Here is an 11,908-nt window from a genome sequence, read left to right as displayed (position 1 = left end):
GTGTTTAAGAAAAGACTGGACGTGGCACTCAGTGTTCTGGTTTACAAGGTGGTGATCCGTCAAAGGTTGGACTTGATGATCTCAGAAGTCTTTTCCATCCTAAATGGTTCTGTGATCCTGGGTACCCACACAGGCTGTGTGCCCCTGTGTCCTTCAAGTATGTGGTCATGTCTGTTCATTCACCAGGGCATTGTGAGGGTCAAGTTAAAGTGTTGTTTTATCAATAAGAAAAAATCGGTTTTATTCTCATACGTTTTTCAATGTGTTTCATTTCACAAGAGGTATTTGAGTGTTTAAGATAATTTGGCTTGTAATCTGAAGGGAAGTGTAAGGGTTAATTATCATTAACCCCAGAGAACTTTCTGTTGACTCAGAAAGTGTTTCTGTTTATATTTGTGTTGTCATCTCAATACAAATATTTTGAACCAACAAACTCTATTGCAACCTTTTTATTCTGAACGTTTCATCTTTGTGGTGGAAAGGGTTTCAAAGTGAAAATAATAAATGACAAATGCAACGGTTTTTGTTCTCTCTACTTAAAAATGCAAAATCTAGACAATGGTATGATAAAAGAAAGAAAAATAATTGTTAATAATTGTTGTAGTCTCAGGAATACCTTGAGGATACAGACATCTTATTCATAATAGATTTTTTTTTTAATTGTAGTTTTACCAAACAATGCTTAACTAAGCTATCCATACAGGCTAATATTCACAGATATATGAAAAGATATTTTCTATCTTTGTCTTGATTTATACTAGAGGAGGTCAAACACAATGTGTTTAAGGCTAGAGCATTTTAAATAGGTCCCAAGTATGACATTCATGAGAGAAGTAGAAGACCGATCAATACTTAAAAGTTTAACAGTGTCTTTAAGATCCATTTTTTTCCAAGATCACCTTTGCTAATTCTGCCAGCTCAAGCATAATTCTCAATCATACTCTACAACAGGACTATTCAAAATACATTAAAGAGAATTTAAATGTTAAGGGGTTTTTTTTGCATCTTCATTTTGTTATTAACATTTTCTTTCTCAACAGGGTTACAATTTGAGCCTGATTTTCTGTCTTATTAAATTCTGCTACTTGCAGTGGAGTCTTTCTGAGGCTGTTCACAGCAAGCAAACTTGCTTTTTCCCCTCGTGGGCAGTTGAGGAGGGCGCTCACAGCACTGAGGTGTCCGGCCCTGCAGGCGCAGTGCAGGGCAGTGTCCCTGCTGCTGTCCAAGGCGTTGATGGCAGCGCCGTGGCTCAGGAGGAGATTTATCACCTCTCCATGTCCATACTCTGCTGCAATATGCAGGGCTGTCTTCCTCCAAATGTTTCTGTCGTCAATATTTTTATTTTTTTCTGAGGCCAGCAGAATTTTTACGATGTCTATGTTTCCTTTCATGGTGGCATAGTGCAGTGGGGTGCATCCATCCATGTCCTTAGCTCCAGCTCTCCCTTTGTTAGCCAGCAGCACTTCCACAATGCTGAGGTGTCCTCTTGTGGCTGCAGCGTGCAGGGGAGTCTTCTTCTCCTTGTCCTGTGCGTTGGGATCAGCTCTGGCCTTCAGGAGCATCTCTGCCATTGTTTTGTCTCCCTGCTCAGCAGCCAAATGTAAAGGGGACTTTGCCTGCTTGTCCTGAGCGTTAACGTGAGCTTTGTGGTGCAGCAGCTGTCGGGCAACATCGGCGTGACCTCTCTGACTTGCGATGTGCAGGGGAGTAACAAAGTCTTTAGTGACAGCGTTAGTTTTGGCCCCAGCATTGACTAAAAGGCCTACCAATGCTCCCTTATTCTGGAGCGCAGCAATGTGGAGCGGGGCTTCCTCGGCTTGGTTCCTGACGTTTGTGTCCATCCCCTTGTGCAGGAGCAGATCTGCGATGGAAGCGGCCCCAGCCCGAACTGCCAAGTGCAGAGCTGTGTCTGCAGCAGGAGTCCTTATTTCCAAGTTTGCTCCTTTTTCCATGAGAACTTGTGCTGACTCTGCTTTGCCCATTTCACAGGCCAGCAGCAAAGGGGTGTAATGAATTTCATTGCGGGCATTGATATCTGTGCCTCTGTCTACTAAAGCTGCTACAACACCATGCAGATTCCTCTGTACAGCTCTAAAAAGAGCTGTCTTCTTTATATCAGAGGACAGATCTTTAGAATATTCCAGTAGTATTTTGAAGATGGATGGGTGGTCGCTGTTGAAGGCTCTTTCAACCATGTTGGAATCAACAGTGGCTCCAGCTTCTAGAAGTACTTTTGCAGTGTTTTCAGATCCCCGAGAAACAGCATAACTGAGAGCAGTCTGTCCTCTCTCATCCTTTCCTTCAGTGGAGGTACCAGCCTCTAGAAGCATTTTGGCTAGGCTGCTCTCATCTCTAAGAGCTGCCATGTGCAAAAAGTTGTGCTGGTTCCTGCAACTCCTTGCCTCTTCTTTCAGGAGCATTTTCAATATGTGACTGTGGTTATTCTCTGCAGCCCAGTGAAGTGGTGTCTTGCCTTCCCTGTCCAGAGCGTGCATGGAAGCACCACCTTGGAGAAGCACCTTGACTGCACCTCCGTGGCCTTTCTCAGCAGCCCTGTGCAGGGCTGTTCTCCCTTTCCTGTCCTTCGCACCTGTCCTTGCACCTTTGCTGAGCAAATATTCCAGGATGGATAGATGGCCATTGGCAGCTGCAACATGCAAAAGAGTTTCACTGGAAGGGTTTAGCACACTGAGATCATTATCCTTCAGTGTTTTCTCTAACTCAGGCAGGGAGCCTTTAGCAACTGCAGCAAAGATATCGACAGCAACATGATCTTTTCTAGGTTTTGTTGCCCTTGAAAGTGGAGTTACTTTTCCTTTCTTCTTAATTGCCCCTTTATGCTTTTTTCCCACAGGTCTGTCTTTTTTCCCCTGGCGCTGTTCACTGCTATTTTCAACCCAAACCTTATCTTTTTCAAGTAAATACCCAACCAATTGTCTTCTGGCATCTCCAATGCTTTCATTTACTTCACTAACGTATTTTCTTATCTTGCTGTAAAGTTTTGGCTCCACTTGCTTTAAACATGGATAAAAAAAGAGCCTGCAGGCTCGTTCACCTTGAGAAATGAGTATGTCTAAAACCCGAGAGTTCTTTTCTGTTCGTGTCCTGTAGAAACTCAGGACCAGCTTTTTTTCTGGGGTAAAAATACCATTTTCTATCAGCCAGTGCAGGAGCTGGTCTGGGTCATTTATGCCTTGTACGAGCTCTTCTTTTTTAGTCCTTAGGACTTCAATTGCGTATGGATTTGTAAACAGGCTGCTTAAATGCATGTTCATGTTGCTAATCAAAAAGTGAATTGAGGTATTGTTTGAAGGTAAATAGGAAATAGCAAAGCAGGCTCACATATTTTCAGTCTTTTCATAGAACTATGAACGAACAACCGTTGTAGATTGGTGATAAATCTTTAAAGAAATCAAAACTCCCTCACCTTTGAGTTTCCAGTTGTTAGAAGTCCTTTGATCTTCTCTGTTCTTCCTTAGCAACGAGTACAGCTTAATAACAAAACAGAAGTCTGTGATATCTGAAGATATTTCACTTGGAAGGCTTATTCCAGATTTTTAATGCATAATTAGGGGTTAAAAAAATGCTTTTGTGAATCTGATATTTGAATAGAAGATAGTTGTTAGTTGAGTTCCTCTGTTCCTCTGGCCAAGCTGGCTCCTAAATGACCAGTCAATTAAACATGACAAAAGAAAATTCACAGCATAGTTACTGTTGCCATGATCACACACCTCGTATGATCTGAAATGAAAGAGTGCACACTGCCAGCTATGCAGGTGAAAACCCTATAATGCAATGAAATAAAAGCATAAAGACCTAGATAAAAATAAACTGTTTAAGCAGCTGGTTATAAAAAGTGATCCAGCCTTTCTAGTATGAGCTACAGCTCCAGTCAGGGGTATATTTAAGGCCATTTACCTTGTCATTCCTGCTCTAACACAGAGTCTGTCTGGAAAAGTTAATTCTTTTACATGAGGTGGATCAAGGCGTGTGATTCAGTGTGCAATATTTAAAGTATAATTAGAGCTTCAAATCTGTGTAGTCTTCCATATGGATGTAGGACCTTGGGATCTAGCTGTAATTAATTTTAACTTATTGGTGTTTAAATTCCCTATGGAAGAGAAGGAAATAAAATAGTAATTATCCACACATTTTGAAACCAATTGAGAGAAAAACTGAGATTATAGAGTTTGAGAAAAGCTGGAGGTAAAATGAGTTAAAAAGTTGAAATCTTGACCTTATTTAAGCAAGTGGGAAATTTTGCCATTAGTTTCTTCATTCAGTGCCCTTTTTGCTGGGTCCTGCTCCCTTTGTATGTATTTTCTTTAATAGTATGTACAAGGTGACTGATAAGATTTTTAATTTTTTGCTGTTGACTTTAACTTTACAAGTAAGATCACAAAATTTATTCTATTAAAAAAAAAAAAAGTTTTATTGAAGAAATAGCAGGGAAAGGCAAGACTTTTAATATATATTTTGAAAACCAGCCAGTTACCAAGTCAGTGAATTTGACAGCCAATTTAAGAGCCTTGTAATTCCTCTGAAATGCAGAGAAGGGCACTACACCAAGAATAGCAAAACCTTTGTCATTTAGTTAATGATTGTTAACTCGTAGCATGGAAAACCGTGGTTTAATGTAGGGAGTCAGGAGCACTGAATGGTGTTCTCAAATCTGCCAGCGACTCACTCTGTGAGCTGCAAATTATTTAGTCTTCTGATTTGACTTAACTCGATCTCCCTAGATCCTGAAGGTCTTATCTGTGCCTTGAGTAAATCAGTTCTTTCTTACTTAGTTTGGGGAAATGGGATCTTTATATTGTCATTATTATTCTTCCCATGCAAAATAGAGAGAACAATCCTTGATCACCCTCACAGGAAAGTTGTGAGTTCTGGCAGGGGAAAATGTTACATGCGTGCTGAGCAGAGTTGTTATAGGTGACACGGGAATTTTTAGAACTCCTGAAAAATTTAAAAGAAGAAATGGTGATATTCTGTAAGGTTCCATTAGTAAGGCAGTAATGTCCCAGTGTTCTGAATACAGGAATTTCCCTAGTAAACAGGTCCTAGTAGAGATGGAAGGGTGCAGTTCTCCTCCCTGGCCTTGAGGAGGAACATTTGAACAATATTTGCAGGCAGCATCTCTTTCAGAGCCATTTCACTTTATTTTGGAAAGTAATAAGCGGCAAATGATGTGTTATGAGATGCAAATCACAGTTGTCAAAACATAATTATGCGGTTTTTTTGAAAAGTTTCTCATTATAAATATGTGACTTATGAGGAAACTCTGTCTTAAAACAAGAATCACATTGACAAGAAAATTTTGGAAGCTTGTTGTATAGATACGTTTTTAGAAATTATGTTTTAAAAGCCCTTATTTTAAAATTATTATTCTAACTACTTTTAGAATTAAGCCTTTGTTCCAACAATGACTTCACAAAGAGATTCAGAATTGGCTATTTGAAGCGTAATTTTTTGTTTATATCTTTTTCACTTATTAACTCACTGTATTTGACATGTAAGTGTTTCAGAGAAGGGAAAAATATTAAGGCTCAACACCTCTTCTCTTTTAATTAAGTGCATGAGACCACAAATATGTCGGATCAGCAGGAAACTGCATTAAAAATAAAAATGGCAGTATTTAATATTACTGGACTTCTAAGAAAACAAGGAAGTTGGAGAGAATAAGAGGCAAATCTTTGGGCTTCTTTGTTATCTTTTATGTTTATTTATTGTCAGAGGGGCATAAGGTACTTCACAGACCACTTTTATTTCTGCTGGCTTCTTTAGCGCCATGTGGACTGGATTATTACGTTATTTTAAAAGGCTATTTATTAAGTTATTTTAAAAATAAAATTGTGGGCTTTACTAAATTTGTAGATTTGAAGGGCAAGTGATGCCCTTGATAGGAAAGATATAAATTTTGGCCTCTGCTGGATGAGTGGCTGTGCAGGGAACTGTTTAAATCCAGCTGTAGCTGGGACACTTGAGTCAGTTATTTCTGACATACAATCTCAGTTTTGCTCCTAACTCATGTCCTTGGGCAAATCCCTTAATCCCTGTTCCCTGTTTACACAAGCATTAAAAAAGGAAATTTTTTTTCTACCTCACAGACACGTCCTAAGTGTTTATTACTGTTGCTGCAGTGCTTTGAAGTTATAGAGTGCTTTGAAGTTTTTGTCCTTTGAAGTATTGTTTTCTGACTTCTCAGCGATGAACATTTATTTCTTAAATTAACGCATGCCCGTGTTCTCTAGCTGATTTTATGTTGCCATGTCATCATCAAATATACATTTAATTTTCTCTATTTTAATTTCTTGAAGATGAAAGCAACCCAAAGTACATCTTGAGTGTGGTGAAAGGAGCCTGTGAGGGGATGTGGCTGCGGGAGTGAGGCACCTGCAGAGGTCACCATTCCTCCACCGAGGCTCTTGCCGAGCTGGTGGTTGGGAACTTATCTCGCTGTGCTATAACCAGCCTGTAAGAGATAATACAGCCAACATCATTATCTAAACATCGTGAGGGATGCAGAAATATGTCTGGGTGATCGAGGCATTTTTCTTAATAAACATGGCTCATGAATAGAGCTTTGTTTTGGATAACCAGAAACCTGAGTGTGGCCAAGCTGGTTGAGGTGGAGCTATATTTAGGTAGAGCTGGATTGAGAAACAGCAGTACAAGAAGTGTTCATGGTGATGATTACAGTGAGCTTCACTTGCTCTAACACTGGGAGAGCTGAGCAGTCAGGACGTCTGCAAGAGGCAAAATGCAGTGCTTGGCTTTGCCTGAAGATGAACTGCTGTAAATGAGGGAGGTCCAAAGGGGAGCTTTGGTGCTGAGTGATGAGTTTGTGTCAGTCATATTTCTGTGGAGAGCAAGCTCGGGGCCTTCCTGGCTGGTATTTAGATGGGAGGTGTTCCCTAGGGAAGTGCCATCCCCAGTGGCACACGCAGAACAGGGGTCAGGGCCTGAGTGGGGCCCGCTGAGGGCAGGGAAAGCTGATCTGGGCAGTCTCGTGTTCTGTGCCTGACTCGCAGCTGGGATCCCATCCCATCCCATCCCATCCCATCCCATCCCATCCCATCCCATCCCATCCCATCCCATCCCATCCTCCTGCACTCCTTGGTTGCACAGAGCCACCCCTGTGGAGCCTGTGGCAGGCACAGGGCTTGAAAGAGGGACCTGCAGAAGGCACAGCTTCCCAGATTTACTCACTTTTCATGGATGCTTTCAAAATACCAATATTGCAACAGCTGGTATAATACCCCAGGTATTTTATTCTATTTCCAAAACAAGCCAAGGTCTTATCTCAGCCCTGTAGGGCTGTTTCCTCAGGCATAAACAAATGAAGGTCAGTTAAGCGCTGCACCCGTGCAATGCAAACTGCTTTTTTTCCCAAAGATTAATGTGTACTTTTATGAAGTTCCCAAGCCGGGGTGAGTGGACAACGAACATCTGCAAAGTGCCACTGATGGCTGTAAATGCTGACAGAGCGGGCTGGCTGCATCCAGCTGTAGGAATGAGGCTTAAGATCAATAACTCAGCCAAAGTGAGGATTAGGATTGTTTTCCAATTTATCATACATTTATAACTGAATTTAAGAAGAGTGACCAAACTACTTAGGTACCTTTTTTTTTTTGCCATTCAGGTTTTGAATAATTAGATTTAAGTATTTTTCTAAAGTTCTTCGTGGCATTACTTGCCAGGCTGTTTTCTAAAAAGCTACACAGTGGAGGTTGAAGGAAAAATAAATTGCTAGTTTTGCTTCACAGAGGTAAAGAAATGTTCTTGTTTCAGAACATAATAAAATAAAAGTTCTTTCAAAAGAAACAGAAAAAATGTTAGCTGTGATATCATGAATGATGTATTTAGCAACTGCAACTTTCATAATGCAAAGTTAAAAAAAATTTGCAAGTTTTTTGTCTAACTGAGCAGTATTACTGGTTATTTGTTTCTATACTTATTTATTTTGCAGACCTATTTCCTGTCACAAGCATAATTTAAATTTAAGAGCTAATTGTCAATCTGTGGACACTAACTGGCTGAAAGCTGTATCAGTGGTATAATTTTGTCTTGTAATTTTAGAGCTATAAATGCCTCCTTTCAGACCTAGGCTAACAGAAAACAGCTATGGTGAAACGCAAGCCCTCCTATCATTAGGATAAGACATAAATGATGTAGAAGTACTGAGTTACTAAATGCTGAGGCAGTTTCAAGGATCAGCAAAACCAAATGTAGAGAGGGACAGGGTTTTTCTCCAAAATGGGCAGATTTTTTTGCAGTGTAAACCAAACAAGCCCTTCTGGTTGTGAGTCAGGAACATGCACTTTGTCAGTGAAGTCTTACAGAAGAAAATACTTTATAAAAGTTCTGTAACTGTTGAAGACAGTGAGGATCCTCCTCACACCCCAGCATTGCTCCCAGAAGGGTGTGGTGCTGTCACTGCATCTCCCTCAGAAGCCTTTTGGCCAAATTGGCTTTGTAGAGGTAGAGTACTTAGTGAAAACAATTCTGAATTTGCACCAGTGCCAAGGAGAATTTTGTTCTAAGTGATTATAAAAATCCATCACCAGTACATCTTCACTGTTCTATCTAAATCTCTCCATCTATAGCACTTTCCTAGTCTTCAGATGATTCAAATTACTCAAGGGGCTTGCTTGTAACCACATTTAAAAAAAAAAATTGGTATTCTTTTCCTTCTTCTGAAAAAATGCATGGAAGCAATTGCTTGTTTATTTATTTATTCTGTTTGTCTTTATTATAATTTAGTGGTACTCCAACCTGATCAACTGGTTAAAATCATCTTGGATTTTTAGTTGCATTCAGTTTATGTTTGTTATACATCAAAATGAAGTTTAACTTTCCTGCTGTAGCAGAAAATTTCAGGCATGTAATTGTTTCTTCTAAGTGTTTTAGTCTGTTCTCAGTTCTGAAATTTGGTAGCTTTTGCTCAGTCTCACAGTATTTCTCATTCAGAGGGTTTTCTGAGGCACATAGAGTTGATTCTTTCATGTTATCTCCTCTTTCCAGTTCTGGCAACTTCCCCTGTCTTCCGTTTGAATCCTCTGCCTTTAACTGCCTATTTTGGTTCCCCCAGAAAGTGTCTTCTTGTGTGTCAGGGTCTGGATTCCTGCACCTCACCTCAGCTCCAGTTCAGCAAAGGACATGGTTACACATCCAGCTCCAGAGAGGTGCCTCAGAGGAGTGCAAGTTCGATTCCCAGAAACATCAGTAGAACATTAGCAACTCCTATCTTTTTCTGAATTCTGAATAAAGGTCTAGCATCGAGGACCTGATTAACTGGAGCACTGGCTCAGGACCTCAGCTGTCCTCCTGCCTGTTTGACTCCGTGAGAAACACCCTTGTTGATTTGGAGAGCTCCCTAAATCACAAAGTCCTGACAACTCCAGATTCATGGTGTTTGCTTTCCTTGGCATGTCCCAAAACACCCTTCTGTGTTGGGCTGCACCTGTGATATTCCAGCAGCTCTCTTTGTTCCCAAGCCATTATGTCTTCCTACTCAAATTTCCATTCAAAGAGTGATTCATGCAGCAGGGGAAAGGCATGACCTGGCTGCCCCCTCAGTTTCCATCGCTGTGCAGATCATGTGCAGTCCCATCTGAACTGGAGACTTGCATTTCAGACTCCTCTATTCCTATACCTGGAGCTAAGTCTTTTATTCCTTGCTCCTTTAGTCTGCACTAGGAGCAGAGAATTATTTGCTGCATAAAGAGGCTTTTTGAAAGAAAGATAGTTTTGGTCACAGGAGTAATGCAAACACAGCAGCATGGATTTTCTTTTCCCTAGCAATGCCTTTTCTCACAGCACACAGGGTTGGTACCTGTGCCACAGCTGCTCTGTGGACAAAGCACAAGTTTGACTCATGATTTCAGCATCCTTTTTATTTAATAAATAATAGCTTTCAAAACTTGAATGTTTGGTTCTGATGTCCAGCTGGAGACAACTGCACACGTCCACCAACAGCCTTACAAGAGCTGCATCTCTTCAGGCATCCTTCCTAATGCTTTTGATGTCTTCCACTGTCCCTGCACTACTTTCCTCTTCATCCTTTGCATATTGCTACCTTATGCCTTTTTGAGTCTCTTCCACACTGTCCCTCTAACCTCAGTGCACTCATTTGTAAATTCAGTTTCCTTTACTGTGCAGTTGAAGCATTCCTTGTTTGAGAAAGTTTTAAAAGTTTTTTGGTTTGTGCTTTTTTCTTATTTCATTTTTGGTTGTTTTTTTTTCTTCTCCTTGCCTAAATAGGATTTACAAGACCCTGAGGTTTAAATTGAGTTCTCTGAGACTTGTGGGACTCCTGTGAGGTGACGTGGTAGATGCTGAACAGGCATCTAGACCCATTGTAATTTACCTGTAAATGTATTTTTATATCATATGGTTCCCAGTGAAGTAAAATCCCTGGCTCAATAATAGAACAGTAATATGCCCACAAGGGATTTTAGAAGACCCAGATTAAGGAAAGAATAGTGATTTTTAATAGCTGGAATCAACCTTCTTTTTCCCTTGTGTCACAAGACATAGGGAAATCTCAGTTTCAATTAAAAGTTAATATTACATCATGAAAATGGGATAAACGTGACATTAAGAAGTGAATAGAAGGGATATTGTAATGACAGCTCAAGTGCTATTAGTGACTTCATGTTTAATTCAATAAAATATCTCTATTTAAACATTATCTGAAGCAGCCAGAGCTTGCAATAGAATTCAGAGCAAACCTACTGGAGAGTGTACATGGCCATGGCACGTTTGTTAGAAATATTGGCAAATTTAACTTAATTGTAACAGATTACATCTCAAGTTTGCATTTTCCAGTTTGGTTTGGTTTCTGTATTACTTTGGTTTTGAATCTTTTGAATCAAAAATATCTTTTGCACTCCCTAGGCTTGGTTTTGTTAGTTTATTGTACAACAGGTTGCATCAATGTCATCTAGATGTGACTTCCAGTTTTGCTTGAATTGACACCAAAATGACCAGGATGGTGGTTTGTTCCCCCTTCCCCTCTTCTACTCACTGGCATAATTTCCATCCAGCAAAGCTTTTGAAAAATAAGGAAGGAAAAGGCCTTCCTGTACAAGCTTCCTGTGAATCCCATCCAAATATAAAAGACTTGTGTAAAAGCTTGGCAGGCAATCCCAGCATATGCCACTTAGTGACTTCCTTATTTTATGCTATCATTCCACGTACAGCAAATGAATCTGAAAATCAGAGTAATTTCCATTCATTTTCGAATAAGAAATCGTAAATGGTAAATTTCCTATCTGTGTATAACACCCACATTTTAAATCAAAAGTCTTGAATGCTGACAGCATTAGTCATAGGAAATCCTGTATGAGCATCCAGCACTTGAGTTGGACCTTCCCCTGGATCACACCATAGAAGGACTTTGCAGGAAAACGTTCTGGTACTCTCAAATCCTGCATTGATTTTTACCCTTCACCTGCCAGTGCCTCTGCCATGACAGTGCTTTTTTTTTTTTTCTAGAGGCCATTTGCTATTTTCTTGTGATCGAAATTGTATTGAAAAACAATATGTTTCAGTGCTAAAATTGTCTGTATTTTAATAATACACCAGTAGCATTTTATAGTACAGATGTGCACTTATACACTCTCCCTTATGAGCACAAATAGTCTTCAGTGTATGCTGTTCAGAAGAAAATTAATTTGAATAAAAAATACTGAATTAGAATATTACATTGTTGTATTAATGTTTGTGCATTAATTATCAGCATGAAACAAAGTGCACAGGTCAGTAAAAATGGAAAGCTAAAAAAGCCAACGTAAGTTTGTACATTAACCCATAACACGGCCAAGGCAATAGCAGTGACAAACCCAGCTGTGTTGCACAGGATTGTTTTCACATTACATGGCTGAACCAACTGTGACAATTT

General features: G+C 39.9%; 2 protein-coding genes across 9 annotated transcripts in view; one reads left to right on the top strand and one right to left on the bottom strand.

Annotated features, from left to right (window-relative positions):
- Window positions 1–11,908, top strand: part of FGGY (FGGY carbohydrate kinase domain containing) — a 282,954-nt gene that overhangs the window by 725 nt on the left and 270,321 nt on the right. The window lies entirely within an intron of this gene.
- Window positions 440–3,372, bottom strand: LOC104695156 (CARD- and ANK-domain containing inflammasome adapter protein-like). The gene has a single exon (XM_010408759.4). It carries the CDS (start codon window positions 3,273–3,275, stop codon window positions 1,008–1,010), a length of 2,268 nt encoding a protein of 755 aa, XP_010407061.4. The 5' UTR covers window positions 3,276–3,372; the 3' UTR covers window positions 440–1,007.

The sequence above is a fragment of the Corvus cornix genome, chromosome 8 (assembly GCF_000738735.6).
Source record: "Corvus cornix cornix isolate S_Up_H32 chromosome 8, ASM73873v5, whole genome shotgun sequence".
Classification (NCBI taxonomy): domain Eukaryota; kingdom Metazoa; phylum Chordata; class Aves; order Passeriformes; family Corvidae; genus Corvus; species Corvus cornix.
Note: the sequence above shows the minus strand (reverse complement) of the source record. Positions and strands in the feature narration are given on the sequence as shown.

Coding starts and splice junctions, on each gene's coding strand:
- LOC104695156 (XM_010408759.4), bottom strand. CDS start 3,275: ATGAACATGCATTTAAGCAGCCTGTTTACAAATCCATACGCAATTGAA.